General features: G+C 42.3%; 1 protein-coding gene and 1 long non-coding RNA gene across 3 annotated transcripts; both read left to right on the top strand.

Moving 5' to 3' along the window:
• Positions 1 to 112: 112 nt before the first annotated feature.
• Positions 113 to 4,025, top strand: LOC104948524 (uncharacterized). Of its 2 annotated transcripts, none has more exons than XR_798700.1 (3): positions 113 to 214; positions 1,547 to 1,719; positions 2,707 to 4,025. It is a non-coding gene; the product is annotated as an uncharacterized lncRNA (long non-coding RNA). The 2 variants fall into 2 exon arrangements; XR_798699.1 differs by having other exon boundaries at positions 1,547 to 1,729.
• A 3,202-nt stretch (positions 4,026 to 7,227) lies between these two features.
• On the top strand, positions 7,228 to 10,689 carry LOC104948539 (platelet endothelial cell adhesion molecule-like; the record flags this gene model as incomplete). The annotated part of the gene is made up of 3 exons (XM_010774740.1): positions 7,228 to 7,456; positions 7,563 to 7,586; positions 10,396 to 10,689. Coding segments are annotated over exons 1-3 (547 nt in total), but the record flags the coding sequence as incomplete, so codon positions are not given.
• Between the last annotated feature and the right edge of the window lie 6,714 nt (positions 10,690 to 17,403).

Genomic DNA, 17,403 nt, shown 5'->3' with positions numbered 1-17,403 from the left:
GTAATCACGAGACGAGAAACAGCCGGGCAGGGAAGGAGAAACACAAGGGCAACAGGTGAACACAATCAGACAATCAGACACACCAGGGAAACTAACGACAGGGAGGAAGACAAGACACAGGGAGAACAGAATAGCAAAAATAAAACCATGACAAGACGGACCAAACTAAAACTGTGACATAAAACTAAGATTGTGACTCTTGGAGCATGTTGGGGTATGTATGTATGGTCAAGTTATCTTAACTTCCTGTTATGCCACAACAAGGCGTTAGATGGAGAGTAACATGTTAAATTCTTAAAATGACACTGGCCAAATTTGAAGTCGATCGGATGAAAACTGTGGTAGAAGTTTGTTCAAATGAGCCACGGTAAAAGTGCACATAAAAATCTGAATGGCCGACTTCCTGTTGGGTTTGTGGTTTTGCCTCCAAAAGGCTTTTTTTGTGCTGTTTTGCTTGCACTGATAACAAGACCCTAAAACACTACATTTATCTTCATAAATCAACCGACCAACTCCTTATATTTGTGTAACACTAGTGAATGAAAACACACAGCAATTAGCCTTTTCTTTTGCAGATGTCCTGGAATGTTGTTAAGATGTGTGCTACATTTGTCTTAAGAGCTGTGCAGCAACTTCAAAGACTTAAACTTTTTGCCCATCTAAAAACACTGTTTCAAAATAATTGATTCGTTTTTTCTTCTTCGACGCCTGAATAATAGATGTTGAGTCCCAACACATGTGATCGGCTCTTTGCCTCGCTAGGATCTGCCACAGAGGAGCCTGGAGTGAATTGCTAAAGGACACTTCAGCAGAGTGGATTTGTAAAGGGCCTGACAGTTTAAAAAAAAAGGGCTGAGATTGAGAAAGAATTAGGCTCATGTCTAAACCAGCGTGTGAACAGAGTCGTCCTTGAATCCAGGTTTCTGTGGGGAGAGAGCTCACAGCGGGCTTCTCAGAGCAATAGCCCCCTGTGGAGTTATAGATGGAGCTCATTCTGCACGCCATGGATACATTCAGGAGGTTTGAAGGCTGTGATGCACACATCCGTGAAAGCTCGCTGTTAATGACCTGCTGTACGGAACAATGAGCATGACTTTTCTTTTGTGTGTCCCCTGCTTCATATTCCTACTGTAAAGCTGCACCAGAGGCCTGGAGCGTGGTCTGATTCTCCTCAGTAACCCTGAGAGAGTCGATGCAGAGAGCCTGTCACAGCCAAGCCTCTCAGATCATTTATTATTGATTCAACAGAAATTAGGTGGTTGGAGCGAGGGGGGACAGGAGGAGACAGAAAGCGGGAGAAAGTCAGACATAAGACCTATTTATACAGAAGAAGAGTTGAGAGAAAACATTTTGGGAAAGGAGCGAGGAAGAGAAAGAGGGGGAATTTAAAGTCCTGTCGGTTGGATTAGTGAAACAGAACAGTGATGAAAGTTGAACAGACAGACAGCTGGTGGAAGAAAGGTGGAGTTGAGGTTGGCGTGAGTTTTTTTGGGTCTCGTATCCTCAAAGCATTGACGTGTAGCAACACGCTCCATCCTTCCTGCAGGCGGTTGTGCCGGAGGCAGAAACACCTCCATGTCGTCCTTCATCCACTGTGTTTCTAGTCTTGGGTCAACCGGCCACGATGTGAGGCCCAGGGACTCTCTGGGGAGGAAGCCGGTTGCACTCTGTCAAAAGACACCATGCCAGGGAGGAGAAGATGGAGAGTGGCTTTGTGAAGTAAGCATTAGTAAGTCAAATAGATCTGCAGACTGCAAACACTTTAAAGTCTTACATATATATAGTGCCATTTACTATTTCACATAGTCACATTTTGAAATTGCTGTGGAAAGTCGCAAATAAAGTTTTAGGACACTCGCCTTTCAGCCAGTACCGCAAAAAACTATTCGTTTATGTCCAACGTCCTAAGGCGAGAGCAAAGGACCTTAAATATTTGTTTATTATTGTTACCATGATGGCGAAATCACAAAGCTTAAAGCAGCAAAAATCACTTTTTGTCGTACTGTTTTCAACATTCTTCTCTGAAACCTCATTTTGCTTACCACCAATAATGACAGTTATTGAGTATTGAGTAAGTATAGGCAGTCATAACGCGTTATAAGCCCCATCAGACAACCTCTATCTAAGGCACTAATCATTCAAAATATGTCACATCTTTATGACTTTTGATATTGTGCATCAGAAAGCACAGTGTGTGTAAATGAGTGTAGTCATCATGAAGCATATTACAGACATTATATTTCTCTAAGAAAGCCCCTTTTACACACTTAAGATGTAGTTTTCATAGAAAGTGTTACCATTAATTATATAAAGAGTGATTTGCACTCCTCTCCCACATACAATTCGTATCTTGTCGTATTAAACAATGTGTTCCAATATATGTCCCCTAAAACTCTAACAGCACAGGCTGTATCTTCTACAGAGTGCTTGTAATTAGTCCCTGAAGATCTTTTGCCTTGAAGCAGAATCATATTTCCCATCTCATGTCGTTCAATTAAGTTTTTTATTATCCATCCCCATTTCCCATAGACCTAAATGAAGTCCAAATTAGTTTTATACTTATCTCTTCCAACATGTGTTGAATGTCTTTGTGTAATTCAAAGAGACAACAGCACCGTTCATTTTATACGCAACACATTCAGGAAGCTGTTTCTCATGCTGTCTCTGGCTTCATCTGATGTTTTGTGTTGATATGGATCATTGCAGTGGTTGACTCTCAACACGCGGGGATCCATATTACAGTGTGCAGCGGAGCCAGAACCTGTTGGGCTGGCAGGATGGAGCCCAGGGCGAAGACATCAATCACCGCTCTGGACCCAAAGGAAACTGACGGTGTCAATGGTACCAGCGTGGCCACCATCCATCACTCCCTTCAATCCAACACCCTCTTTACAGTCATGAAAACACAAGGGCTGTCCCGACAAAAACTGACAAAGTCGAATCTGATTGTTCAAGTCCTGCCTATCGCTGAATCATGTTTTTTAGGTGGGGTTTTGCTCATTGATCCTTGTCTTTTTGAGAATGATGCATCGATAGAGAAATATTAAAACAACAACACATTTGGCCTTGATACATGTGGCTATTGCTAAGCTGTTGTTTCAGAACAATGGACATCACTGTTGGTGTTGGTGCGGCACTTTCCATAGCCTAGTACTAAAATATGGCAGAGGGGATTGACTCATAGACAGACTGTGAGAACAGATTTCTAGCCTACTTGCTTTTTGTGGTTGTAAAACTTCATCTTCCCCTCATTGTACCATTTTACAAATAATAGATAAACATCTGCAAGCCCTTAACAGGTGTTTCTATGCAACTCCCCTTGCAAATCTTGACAGAAAAACATTCATAAATTCAAAATTAATTATACATTGTGCTTATTTGAGTTTGAAACAGTAGCCAAAGGCTGTTCCGAAAATGCGGCAAATATGCATATTTTAATGATTTTACATAGTGATTTCATGATGCTTAATAAGGCGTGTGATGGGAAGCATGTGAGTTATTTTCGAAATGTTATTATACGATAGCTCAAGTCTGAAATTTGACTTGCATCACAGCAGCTCCATGTGTAACATCAACATAGAAACAAAACATGAACAACAAACATTTAACATAACATCACAATCACTGAGAGAAAACATGCTCAAAGACCCTTTAGCGTGCATTTGATCTGGGATTTAACTCTGTATTTACTGTGAGGATTGACTGACTATCAAAAGGCTGATACTGATACGTAGGCTTTATTGTTAAAAAAAAAAGTCATTGTGAGCCATTCAGCCACCATATAACTCGAACAGAATGATCCTTTGTTTCAGAAAACCAATTTCCCACTGCTGCAATGATTAAACTGCGAGGTTGGGAGTCAAATTAGTCTCCTTGAATCAAATTGTCTTAAAAGTCAAATATTCTGGATCACCCTTAGGAAACAAATGCAGGTAATATCATCCAGCCTGATGAGTCAGTTGGATGAGTGAGGTGCATTTTGAAGCAGGAGAAATCAAGCTGATGTGTCAGGAAGACAAAATAATTGCAGTTCATAATGTCAAGTTATCACATCATTGCCATTATCCAGCCCTAACAGAGACACAACCAGCTGCAAAACTCTGCTCCACCGCTGAGTGTGTATCCCACTGATGTACAATTAAACTCACTCTCTCTAGGGATCAGTCAAAAATGCTAATTCAATGGAAATGAAGAGGTGAGCAGATTAGGGTACAGGCAGAGCTGTATGAGGGGCTGCAATGGGCCATTTGTATCAAAAACAATCACATTTCTAACGACCCCTGTCATGCTAGTGTAGGGCAACAACCTGTTGGCATGGTCAGCACCCGACTACTGACCAGGTAAACACAACTTTCAAAGTAGACTGTGTATTGGATTTCTGAATAATATTAAGAGGAACACTGAAATGGCGGTAGATGTTTGGCAAAGTACTGTTATGATTACTAATGCAGACCTAGATTTGAAGATGAGCTTTGAGAGGACTCAAGAATACATAATGAATGTCTCAATGAAAACAACTTTACCTAATTGGATAAAGATGGCAAGCTGACACATTATTTGAACGTCCTACTTTACGTTCTTTTTGTGTTTTTAAATGTTTATTGGAGGCGGTATGAACTCTAATAGACCTATTGTCAATTGCACCATCCGCTTGTTTAGCTAGAAATGCTTTGATTACCTAGAAACTTCTTGAAACACACGCTTCAGGAAACAGCCTGATTCTTTACTGTTTCTGACTGGTACCATTCATAGTTATTAGCATTAGTCAAATAGTACAGTTTCTGTTGGAAGAACATGGCGGTCTCCCATCAAGGTCACCTCTGCTGCAGCTCTGTAGAAGATAAAAAGCTCTTGTGTACTGCCTGAAAACATTTGTTGTTTATAAAATGTGGCACAAATGAAAGCGACTGGGAGTATTCTGCAGATAAAGCCGCAGAGCAGACCTTCTTCCTGTTAGGCTTCAGCAGCTCTTAGTGGTCACAGTTGAGGACTGCAAGATGCTGCTCGGCACTGCATCCGTACATCTGGAGTTTAAAAGCAAATGCAACCACAATCCCAGCATTAAAATATGCATGTGATTGTGACAAAAAAAGGCTTAATTCCCACCAGTATGTGCTATAATTGGAAATATACTCTGTTGAGAATAGTTTCCTAGAAATCCAATAGCATAAGGCCTTTAATTTGACGGGGCAAACATCCGTGACAACTACAATATCTGTTAAAAGATTAATCTACACCTGTTTTACAATAATGCCTGCCTATTCACGGCTAATTTTCTCATTGACGGAATTAAGTGCATGACTGATATCTCAAGATGAAGCTATAATTAATCTGACATTCCCTTATGTTGTGTATTTCTCCCCATATTGCCCAAACACTTGATCATGTTTAAATCATCTCTCATCTCTAAGTTTGTATCCTATTAATGATTCATTGGCTCACAGCTTCATCTCACAGTTTTATCAGGAGCACTGGATGAGGAGAGTATTAAGTATGTGGTGGAAGGTGGTGTGTATATCAAAACACTGAATGTTTGGATATATTTTCATTAGAGATTTGGATCATGACTCGGTAGTATTAGCTGCAGTTCAGCGAAAAAATCTGCAGACATTAAGAATTTAAGAGGTTTTAAGAGATTGTGGGCATTGCAGAGCCGTTAGGGTCTTACATAATTCCTGATCTTTGTTGTTTTAAAGCCTGGAGAGCAACAATCCAGTCTCTGATGTTACCAAATGTTTCCGGCCTAGCTCAAAATGGTTATTATCCTTAAATCCCAAAAGGATAATTTGCTTAAAGAAAAAACGGACAAGTTATACAAAAATGGAAAGTCTTGATGAATGGAAGTGCATTTGGGGATTGTCATAAACAGTTAAACTAAATGAAAACATCTGTTTATTTACCCTCACACAAAACTACTTTTTATGCTCACTTCATGCATTGTGGTTACAAACTGTCAGGGTGTGTGGAAAATGGGACCCAAGTGCAGTTTAAAAAAAGGACAAAAAAAAAATGTAAGGTAACAAAAACCGAGCTTTATTATCAAAAGCCGAATGCAGGAGAAAATAATAACAGAAACAAAACCGGGGAGCACGACAGACAGGAACAAACTTACAGACGGGAACAGGCAGGAGACACGGACAAGCATGGGTGACAGGGACATGAAATGACGACGAACAGACATGGAGCACAGGGGAAGACAAGACTAAATACACAGAAGGGTAATCACAGGACAAGACACAGCTGGCAGGGGAGGCAGAAACACAAGGGCAACAGGTGAACACAATGAGGCACCATCAGACACAGGAGGGAAACTAACGACAGGAAGTCAAGCACATGGGCCGAAGGACTGTTCCAATCTCCAGCATACTTGGAATTCCACCGAGGCCACGTCCTTGGTTTGGGGGTAATTTCGAGGCTGCACATGGGTAGACTTCACGTCCTTCAAATCCCCACAATGCTTTGCGCACGGACCAATTTCAAAAACCCTTGCGGAGAATGGCTGAACCGACGCAGCACAGCACACATTTAAATGTAAGTATGTAGTGGCGTAGAACATGTGTTGGTAAATATGTTACTTTGTTGCATTTGTTATCACCAAAAATGTGTTCCATGAAAGTAAAGCAAGTTCATAATTAGATAGACATCGTGAGGTATTCATTTTCGGTACAGTTTATGTTGAAACTATTAGAGAGAGTGGCACACTTGTTAGCCTGTTCCATTCTTCTTTGTTTTCCGAAGCATTGGCTTGGAAGTTATACTTGCTTCGTTTCTGAAGGAAGTGACTTGGAAGTATGCGACTACCAAGCCAGTATCCTCGCGATTGAGAAACGGCCAGGGAGTAGGATCAGACAGACACAAAGATGAAAACATTTCAAAACAAAAGGTGGAAAATGAAAACAAAAATCCAAAACCATGACAAAAACATAAACAAACATTGCATTTTGATCAGGCAAGCTATCGTACTCTTAAATTATGTTTATTCGCTTTTTTTAAATAAGTTTTAGGCATTAAGCATCTCTTGGTTTTCTTCATGCGTTCAAAGTAACACATGAGGAGTTATTGAGATTATCAAATGATAACTTGGGGGTAAAGAACACCTTTTAATTATGGAACTTTTTAAGAAATACCCTGACTGATCCATGTTGAGGAAAAACTGAGAAAGGCAGAAAATGCTAGATTCCTGAGGAAGTAGCTGCCATTTCCTGTTCAGTCAAGCAGCAGTGTGTAATGATAAGACGAGGAACACCCCCCCCACCATCACCGCCCGAAACACTACGAGTTGTTCCTCCGCCTCTCCCTTCCTACGGCACTCCCTCGTCCCCCTCCCTGCCCTCCTGGCCTCTGTCCGGCGGCCCTCTGCGGCTGGGTTTTAATCTCCCAGCACCATCACTCAGGACAGACTCCAGACCCACCAACCTGATGCTGCTGCTGCTTCTCACCTGCCTCCTGCACTCCTGTAAGGACCCACTGCTGCGCTGCAAAGGATAAAGGATGTTCCCCTTAGTTAAACCTCATCTGGTGATTCTCACTTCTTTCTTTTCTGTCTTTTTCTCCTCACACAGGGCAGTGTGCCAGAGGACAGTCGTGTAAGTAGAACTTCATTGGACTGTATATTATTTTTAACTATTGGTTACTAATTGGTCTAGAGGGTTGAAGAGACAGTTTCAGGTTATCCAGTCTTTGCTGTATTAGATGAGAAAGTTATTTTTACCTGGCACAGTTATTTTTTGCAGGAAGTGGGCATTGTAGCATGCACTGCTGGCCTCCTTGATATTTTCAAGTATTTTGTAAGATCTATTGAAGCTATTTTTAGCAGTTGGAGGTGAAGCTGGGTAATCTTTCAAATCAGCATGAGTTTGAATGAGCCTTTCGATTTTTAAATAGCTTTCAAACTGCATTTGTCTCAATGCTTCGTGTTTTTTTGTTGTGTCAGTGTTTATCTGGAGCTCCTAGGTGGCTATAAAGGCAGTCAATTTTATGAGGAAATAATTGGACATTTTGGAGAAACTCACTTTGTTAGATTAGCATATTGAAACCATTCATGTGCGCCCGCTCAATGTGACACTTCAGCCAGCAATTGGTTAGCTTAGCTTAGCATGAAGACTGGAAAGAGGGGAAAAGCACCTCTAAAGCTCAAATAGCAAATTGTAATTGTTATACTTAGGTGTATTGCAGAGATTGAACAAAATAGGACTTACATGTTAGTTGGTGAGCCTTAAAGGTCCCATGTCATGGCCATTTCTACTGATCATAATTCCATTGTTGAGGTCTACTAGAATAGATTTATATTGTGCAATTTTCCAAACTCACATTGGTTTCTCATACAGCATCTCTGTAAAGTATGTGTATTCACCGGTATTCACTCTCTATCCTAAACGGCTTGTTGGAGCTCCCCCCCCCCTGTGAGCCCAGTGTGCTCTGATTGGTCGGGAAGTTGCGAGGCTCATTGCTGCGATCTAGTGCGAGGAGCGGACAGTCTTCCGGGTCGGCGATACAGCGAGAACAAGCGAAACTCATCCTGAGCTCACACAAACACTGAGAATGGGTCTGCGGAGAGCATTTCTCGCCGATCCCAACTTAGCAGCCCGAATAACGTTTATCCATTTAAACAGTCGTGGTAGATACCTTGTTTGTTTTAAACATCATAAATACACAAACAACAATGAATACTTACAGGTTGTGTACCCGAATCTTCCGCTGGTCCAAACAAAGTAGGAACAGCATCGTTCTTCAGTGCCCTACGCTGTACATATCCGGCATTAATCGCTGAAAGGTTTGGAAAGCTTTGTTTCGTGAAATGCTGGCAGAGGGTGTGGCCTCTGGGTATTCACACGTCACAGTACCCAGGAAGTAAACAATGGAAAATGAGAAATCTCCAACGAGGCGTTTTGGGGCCGCATAGACTGTGTTAGAGTTTTACTCGCTACAGAGTGTACTTTGAGGGTTTTTGACTCTGCAGACCGTTTACATGCATAAAAACCTTCATAACACACAAAGGGATGGGTAATAACCGGAAAAGCATGACATGGGACCTTTAAATGTGCTGGTAGAATGTTTTTAAGCTAGTTGTTTCACCCTCTTTCCACTCTTTATGCTAAGCTACGCTCACAAGCTACTGGCTGTAGCATGACATTAAGCATGCAGAGTGGTTTATATCTTCTAATCTAACTCTGCAAGAGGACAAATAACTATTCCTTTAAAAGAGCAATACCTTTATGTGTATTTTACTTAATAATCTAACAGTCTAAAGCAGGGCTGTCAAAATCAAGGCCCGGGGGCCAAATCAGGCCCGTGACTTCATTTTATGTGGCCCCACAAGAGCTTGCAAAGAATATTATATGTTTATTATACGGTTACATGCCGATTTACAGAAGCATGTTGTCCATAAACTACATGTCCCACAATGCATCTCAATTTAGACTTTTTTTCTCAGAATGTGACTTTTTTTTTATGTTATGAATGTGCAATTTTCTCAGAATTTGACTCTATTTTTTAAATTGTACTTCTTTTTTAAATGTCACTTCTGTTTTTTGATTTTGACTTTTTTTCCAGCTTTTCTTTTTAAATCATTTTGTGACATTCTCACTGAAGAGAGAGAAATTATTCGCCCTAGACTTCTGCTTTCAGACGTAGATAATTATGAAGTTATTACCCTATCCAATAATTATCCAATGCAGAGGCAATAATGTAATATAATACATTATTTTATATATATATTTATATATACGTTACAACCGGCCCTTTGAGTGCAGCCATAATGCTGATGTGGCCCGCGATTAAATTGAGTTTGACACCCCTGGCCTAAAGCTTTTATTCCACAGCTTTGAAGGAAGGAACTGTCTCTCTACGTTTGTACTATTTCTACAGAAAGTATGAAACTGTTTGATTTGAAATAACACTCTTGTCCAGATTTTCCAGACGCAACCCCAGATTTAATCTAACTCATTAAACTGGAAATGATGGAGTAAACAAAGTCGTTCACTGCCTCAGTTGCTGTACTGTACATCAGTTAGCCCAAACTAACAACAGTACTTTCAGGATGTGGACTAAGTGATTGCTTGGTTCCTGTAGAGGCAGGGTACACCAAGCTGTTGTTGCTAAAGGAGAGCAAAAGCTGGGATAAATCAACACTGCTCTCCCAGTAGTGATGAGAGGGTCAGACGCTGTTTGTTGAAGCTTTTTCCTTCCTTCAGCCGCTCCTGCTTACTGTGCAGTAGACTGGAGGCCGGGGAGCGCCTTCCTTCACCTTTATTGTGGAGAGAATAATAGACCCAGACTGTTGTATTGTATTATTATCAGCCCCTGATGTTGGTTTAATAAACGAGACATGCAGTCTTTATTATTATTTCTTGTGCATGTTTCTTACTCTATTTACTTGTGTATTTGTACTCGCAGCATACACTATAGACACCGTCAGCCTTAAAATCCTACCCAGCAGCACCGTTCAGAGCGGGACACCGGTGACCCTGCGCTGCCAGGTCAGAGTCAGCCATGACAACATCCCTCACCTGACACACACTTTCCAGCTCAGACGAGACGACGTCCCCATCCACTCCTCCACCACCACAGAGGACTCACTCGTGTATGAGCTGAACCCGGCCCGGGCAGCTGACTCTGGGAGTTATGAGTGTCGCGTCAAAGTGAAGGACAAGAGCAGAAACAGCGATAGCCAAAAGCTCAACGTCACAGGTAGAGCTCAAACTAGGTGTATTTATCTTTAATTGGTTGGATTTGTTTTATGTTATTGCTTGTGTCTGGGTAATGTGATAATGTACCTGAAATTGACCCATATATCAGCACGTTTATGGAGAGTTTAAAAAAGTTAGGCATACCCAATGTTTTCTTTTTTCACAATTGATGAATAATGTATTCTACTGCCAGCCATGACAGAAGTCTTCTGATTTCCCGCCTTCTGCAGGAAGCATATACAAGCATGTTGTTTAGTTCAGTCAGACAACTCACGTGTTTCTTAATATGTTTATTATAAGCAGCATATAGTTTGAGTTTGGCGTCTAGGCTCGGGCCTCATCAAATCANATATTTTAAACATATATTGTAGGGCCATACCTATACAAAACATGTCTGAAGTATGAGCAGTATGAGGCATGGCTACAATGGGTGAACTTCACAGCAAAACTTCAGACATGTTTTGTATAGGTATGGCCCTACAATATATGTTTAAAATATAGCATGATAGGTCCACTTTAAGATACAGAGGTTTATTTTCTTTTAAAATATTATTTTTATATGGATAGGCCTTGACCTTAAAATTGTAAAGGTTAGGTTGGATAGGTTGAAAGGAACGTGAGAGTTTCGAGCTAACCTCTTGAGAGAGGGTACATGTTGGTATCCACCAGGCCATAGTGAAGTTAAGTTCAGAGAAACCTTTAAAGAGGGAAAACATGTAAGGGAGACTTGAAAAGCTGCGTAGGGTGGGAGATAAAACTAGTTCACCTGCAGGCATGACGGCTCCGGTGTGGGAAGTTTGCCAAAGACTCCAGACACCACAACTCCATTGAACTGCAACATTCAGAAAGCTAACCCTGGTGGTGATACGCTTAATCAGCAACTCATTCGGCAAGGGCTTGAATGGGACTGATATTTTTTTTTTTTTACTACTCTGGATCAATAGGTAACCCTGTTTTACCCTGCCTTTACCATAGCAGTCAGATCAGGGTTTGTAGTTTTTTTGGGATTTCTAAAGTTGTGCCTTGCTCTGGGGCATAACGTTAGGTAAACTGCTATCATTAGTCATGTTGCTAAAATCACATGTACAAGTACTTTCCATATGTAATCAGACCTTTAAATCTAGTAAAAGCTAATTGTTTAGTTCATTCAAAGTATTCATGCCACGGCTCTTTAACACTCAACACCACCAACATAATCTAAAGGCTTTCACAATGAACGAACAATTAGTGTGACCCTGAAATGATTTGAAAAGTGCAAAGAATCCATCCACTCCCACCTATTGCCAATCAATGAAATGTCTTTTTAAATTCCAAGCAGGGGCGGACTGGGACTTCAAATCAGCCCGGGACTCTCGATCGGCCCACTTCCGTAACGCCGGCCCACCGCGGTGCTAGTGACTTACCGCAGAGGTAGACATTAAGGGTAAAATGCATGGTAAAATGCCACTGGCATTATATTATCACTNCACTTCTAAAAGGGGTAAATTAATAATATTTTCTCTCAAAGCAAGGTTACATCTGTGAGTTTGATGTAGAAATGTCAGAATCAATCTAGATGTTTTTATTTTAAAGTAAATTCAGATGGAACATAGTAAAAGCATGTAAATTATAATGTCCGCCTAAAAAAAAAACATTACTCATAGTGAAAACCAGGGGCGGACTGGGACTGCAAATCAGCCCGGGACTCTCGACCAGCCCACTTCGGTACCACCGGCCCACCTCGGTGCTAGTGACTTACCACAGAGGTAGACATTAAGGGTGAAATGCCACTGGCATTATCACTGGCCCCACCATTGTAACCACTGGCCCGGAGCATTCGTCCAAAAANTTATTGGTTTTATACCTTGTTAACCCTCCTTTTACTCCACTTTTAACTCCTTCATTGACTAATAAAGTTCTTACAACATGCATGTTTCATATTACATGTGACTTGTTTTTAATAATTTAACGTTGTGAAAACAAAAAACCGAGGTAAAACAATACTCTACTTTGAGGTTTCTAGATTTTGTAAAAGATCTATGTGTTTTTATTGGTAAAGAGAGTTTTATAACAAGTGTTTAGACTTTTTAGACAGCCCTATCACCTCGGTGAAGAGGAAACGGCCCTATATTAGGTAGGCGTAGGAGTGATATTGTGGTCATTGTTAAAAAATGTCTGCTATTATTATGAGTATTATTATTTGTATAATGCACTTTCTGCCTTCCTGTCATTAGGAGTTAGACATGTAATGGCTATGTAATTGATTTGATAGACCCTTCATTATCCTAAACTGCTGGGACATTTCGCCAATACCTTTATATTGTCTACTCTTCACTTACTTGTCAGCATAGGTCGGCATTGATGTACAGAGCCGACAGAAGACCTTGTTTATATTGGCATCATATTGAGAGGTGCAGCCAGTGACGCGTCCTAAACCAGGAAGTAAGCTGCTGGTTCCCTCGACAAAAAGCAATGGGATTTCTCCACAGGGTTTTGGAAAATAGCTGGAAATAAGGTCTGTGGAAAACAAACCTGTTAGATAAATGCACGTTTTGTTCAGCCGGATAATCTCCACATGTCTACCCTACTTTTATAATGTTCAAATCATAAATCTAATCGATAGATTATAAAAAAGGGTTTTAGGACGCGTCACTGCACCACTAGAAGCCAATAGATCGATCAAGCTGGCTGAAACTTTCTCTCCCTCTTCTTCTCATGCTCCCTGTCACTCTCCTTTAACTCCTCCGGTAACTTTCTTTTATTTTAAGATTGTTTTTTGCCCGGCGCTTGGCCGGTTACCGCTGGTATTAAAAACATTTTGGCGAATGGTTAGGTGGCGCGATACTCTGTAGTGAAGGAGCTCCCGCTGCGCTCTGCAGCAAACAGCTGTTTGCTTTTCCCCCAACAACGACAACCGACTCACGGAACTCTATGTTGTAGCGTTGATAAACGAAACAATTTAACTAAATTGCTAGTCAAAATACCAATACCACAGGACAATTATTTTAAAGCAATATTTTTAGTGGCCCGAGCGGGCAAGTGGAAAGTACGTTATGCTGGCCCGGGGTGTCTAAATAGTTCTTCCGGGCCAGCGGGCCAGTTATAATGTCGAGCCCTGCCGGTTACCGGCCGGCCCACATCGTCCGACCGGCCCACTTTAGTACCGGCCCATCGGGATTCGTCCCGAGCGTCCCGATGGCCAGTCCGCCCCTGGTACTAGGGCCACAAAAGCTATCTCCTTCAGTTTCTGGGGACAGCGTCGCAGGTTCCGGCGTAGGAAGCCGAGCGAACGGTTTTGCCTGTGTTACAATTTGGCCAATGTGTTGGCCAAATTTCAGGTTGTTATGGATTTCTACCCCAAGATAAGGCTGGTGGGTCACTTCTTTTAACACCTGGCCACATAGAGTATAGTTTTTAAAGTGCGGGTTTGTTGATCTGCTTGTTCGTAGGACGTAGCACTTACTAGTATTAAAGCACATTCCCCAAGTGTTAGCCCATTCCTGAAGTCTAGTCAGGTCACCCTGTAGGTCTTCTTAGTCACTTCCATTTTTAATAGGCCTGTAGAGCAGGCAGTCATCCGCGAATAACCGCACTGTAGATGCTACATGTGACGGTAGGTCATTAATGTAGCATAAGAAAAGCAATGGACCCAGCACAGTGCCTTGTGGGACACCAGAGTCAACTTGAACTGTACTTGATTTCACCCCTTATACAACTACTTGTTATAAGAAAGGTTGTGGTCCAATCAAGTATTGGGCCGGTTATACCCATGTGGGCCAGCTTTAGCAACAGGCGCTTATGTGGAACCGTGTCAAAAGCCTTTGAGAAATCAAGGATTGCCACATCCATCCATCCATCCATCTTCTCCCGCTTATCCGTGGTCGGGTCGCGGAGGTAGCAGTTCCAGCAGAGAGCCCCAAACTTTATTTTCCCTGGCCACATCAACCGGCTCTGACTGGGGGATCCCAAGGCGCTCCCAGGCCAGCAAAGAGATATAATCCCTCCACCTGGTCCTAGGTCTACCCCTTGGTCTCTTCCCAGCGGGACGTGCCTGGAACACCTCCCTAGGGAGGCGCCCAGGTGGCATTCTAACTGGGTGCCCGAACCACCTCAACTGGCTCCTTTCGACGCAAAAGGAGGAGCGGTTCAACTCTGAGTCCCTCCCGGATGACCGAACTTCTCACCTTATCCCTAAGGGGGACACCAGCCACCCTGCGGAGAAAACCCATCTCGGCCGCTTTTACCCGATTGCCACATCGACTTGCAATTTCTGGTCATGATATTTTGCCAGGTCATACATTGTGACTAGGAGTTGAGTTTCACACGAATGGTTTTGTCGAAATCCATGCTGGAACGGGGTGAAGACATTATGCCTTTCCAGGTTATTCAACAGGTGTTTGCAAATGATGTGTTCCAGGAGTTTACAACATACTANACGGCGTCCGTCGATTCACGCGACGGTCGGTGAATCATGGCGGTACCTTGATTCATGTCTAGCCGCAAGGTGTGGACCTTATTCAAGGGACTCCTTCTAATGCGTTTACTTCCGGCGCTGCAGTGAAGAAGAGAAGAAGACGAAACCAAATGACCGTCCGCCGGTTGGTGAAGTGCCGCATATATGTGGTGGGCTTCAAAGGGCCGCCTTCGAGGGTCTCAACCTGACGGAAGTCCGTCGATAGATGACTCGGGAGAGGCTCATTTTAGCGGTCTGCTGCTGTGGAGGAGTAGTGAGGTGCCGAGGTCAAAAAAAAACACAACGGTATTCAAATCAGAGAGAGGAAATCACGCACCCGATTACGGATTATTACGATTACGGTCGGTTTACTTCTTACCGCCCGAAGTGTTTTGCAGAAACTCAAAAACGCCCGGCACCAAACGTTGAACGGGTCGGTTAGCTTTAAACCATGATAAAAAGAGGCGGTCCTATCATCGTGGAGAGATTCGTCCGTGACCTTTACCCCCCCATTTTCAAGGAACCTTTGATTCATGAGAAAAACCAACACTTGCGTTTTAAGGTCCGTAATTGCCGTTATTTGCCCTTTTCATGCCCATTTTCATGAGGCCACGACTTGCGCGGCTGACATGATTGTAATGTAAGTATCATTCGTCCACACGGCGGCATGCGTTGACGCTTCAACACTTCTGCCCATTCACTTTGAATCGACAAGTTTCGCCGAACTGCATTGTGGGAGCGAAGCGTAGATTTGCTCGCGTTGCTCGCGACGAAAGTTGAGCAATGTTCAACTTTTTAAGCTTCAGCGGAAGCGTCAGCCAATCGAATGATATGCCAGTGGAATTTCTAGCCAATCAAACCGCATGCTTGTGTGTCCAGGGCGGGAGATTCATGTGATTGGTTGTTGGTCGAGTTTCAGCCCCCGCCGGCAAGCGACAATGCACGCCGCTGTGTGGACGGGCCGCAAGTGCTGGGCACTAAGTACGTCAAAGTACTAGATCAAGGCCTTATTTAATGCTGAATACTATGCACAAAAACATCCCAGCACAAGGTGAAGTGCTGCTAAATCCTGAACCTTTTTAAGAGAGAGATGAAAGAATTACATTTTCTGGGTTATTCTCCGTCTTCAGCAAAAAACTGTGTTCTTTTTATTTGTATATGCTGCCAAGAAGAAAATATTCAGAATCATAGATAGAGTCAATTCGACAAAGAATGAGCACCTTTTCTCTCATCATACTCCTCTTTGCGTCGTTGTGTACTTCTGATCTATAAATTCAAAAGACATGACAGCTTCTGCTTTTCAATTTACACTGAAGCAGAAGCCATTAATCCTCCTAACCTTCACCCGTACATTGTTTTTTTCAGACTGTCAAATAAGGATAGCCGCCTTTCATGGGGCTTCTCGAGAGCAATTTACAGAATCCTCAAGAGACAGATTGTAATGTAGGCCAGGCACTTTCTTGATGTGAATAACATTTCAAGTATCCTCATCGGACTCAGAAGTACATATATCTATCTATCTATCCACCATTCTATCTATCAATCTATCTATCTATCTATCAATCTATCTATCTATCTATCTATCTATCTATCTATCTATCTATCTATCTATCTATCTATCTACAGGGACGTGCACAGACATTTGGAGGGGCTATTGCTCTAAACTGGAAAAAAGGCACCCCCCCCCGGAAAAAATTCGGTAAATTCTAACTTGTTTTAATGTAAAAGGTCCAAATAAAACAACACTGTCATTGTAAGTGACACTCAGTTGACTTTTAGACTTTTATGTCCAACTGCTACATTTGTGATTCAGTCTGTGTTCAGTTCAGGTACAGCTCAAAGTGTTAGGGTGCGTTCACACCTGCCTTGTATAGTCCGGTTGAATCGAACCCTGGTGCGTTTAGCCGCTTGGTGCGGTTCATTTGGGTCGGTGTGAACACAGTCCGAGATCTCTTAAGTGAACTAAACAACCGGACTCTGGTCCGCTAAAATAGGTGGTCTCGGAGCGCTTGCTTGCGAACTCTGGAGCGGTTCATTGCTGGTGTGAACGCAGTCCGCACCAAAACATAGGAAGTGTAGTATTTACGTGTCACAAGAACGCGGATATCTTCAGATCTTTAGCGAAAGAGTCTTTCAAGACATCCGCGGTTGTTTAGTTAAAGAGTGAAGCAGAATTAAGTGTTGAACAGTGTTGTGTAAAGTAAAAATTCTCCGTCAGCTACATAAAAGTAAGAACACCTGTCGTCGGTGAAACGCCCCTCCTTACTGCAGAACGTCTCTCAT

Source organism: Notothenia coriiceps, unplaced genomic scaffold, assembly GCF_000735185.1.
Source record: "Notothenia coriiceps isolate Sejong01 unplaced genomic scaffold, NC01 NC01_scaffold00014516, whole genome shotgun sequence".
Lineage (NCBI taxonomy): Eukaryota > Metazoa > Chordata > Actinopteri > Perciformes > Nototheniidae > Notothenia > Notothenia coriiceps.
Note: the sequence above shows the minus strand (reverse complement) of the source record. Positions and strands in the feature narration are given on the sequence as shown.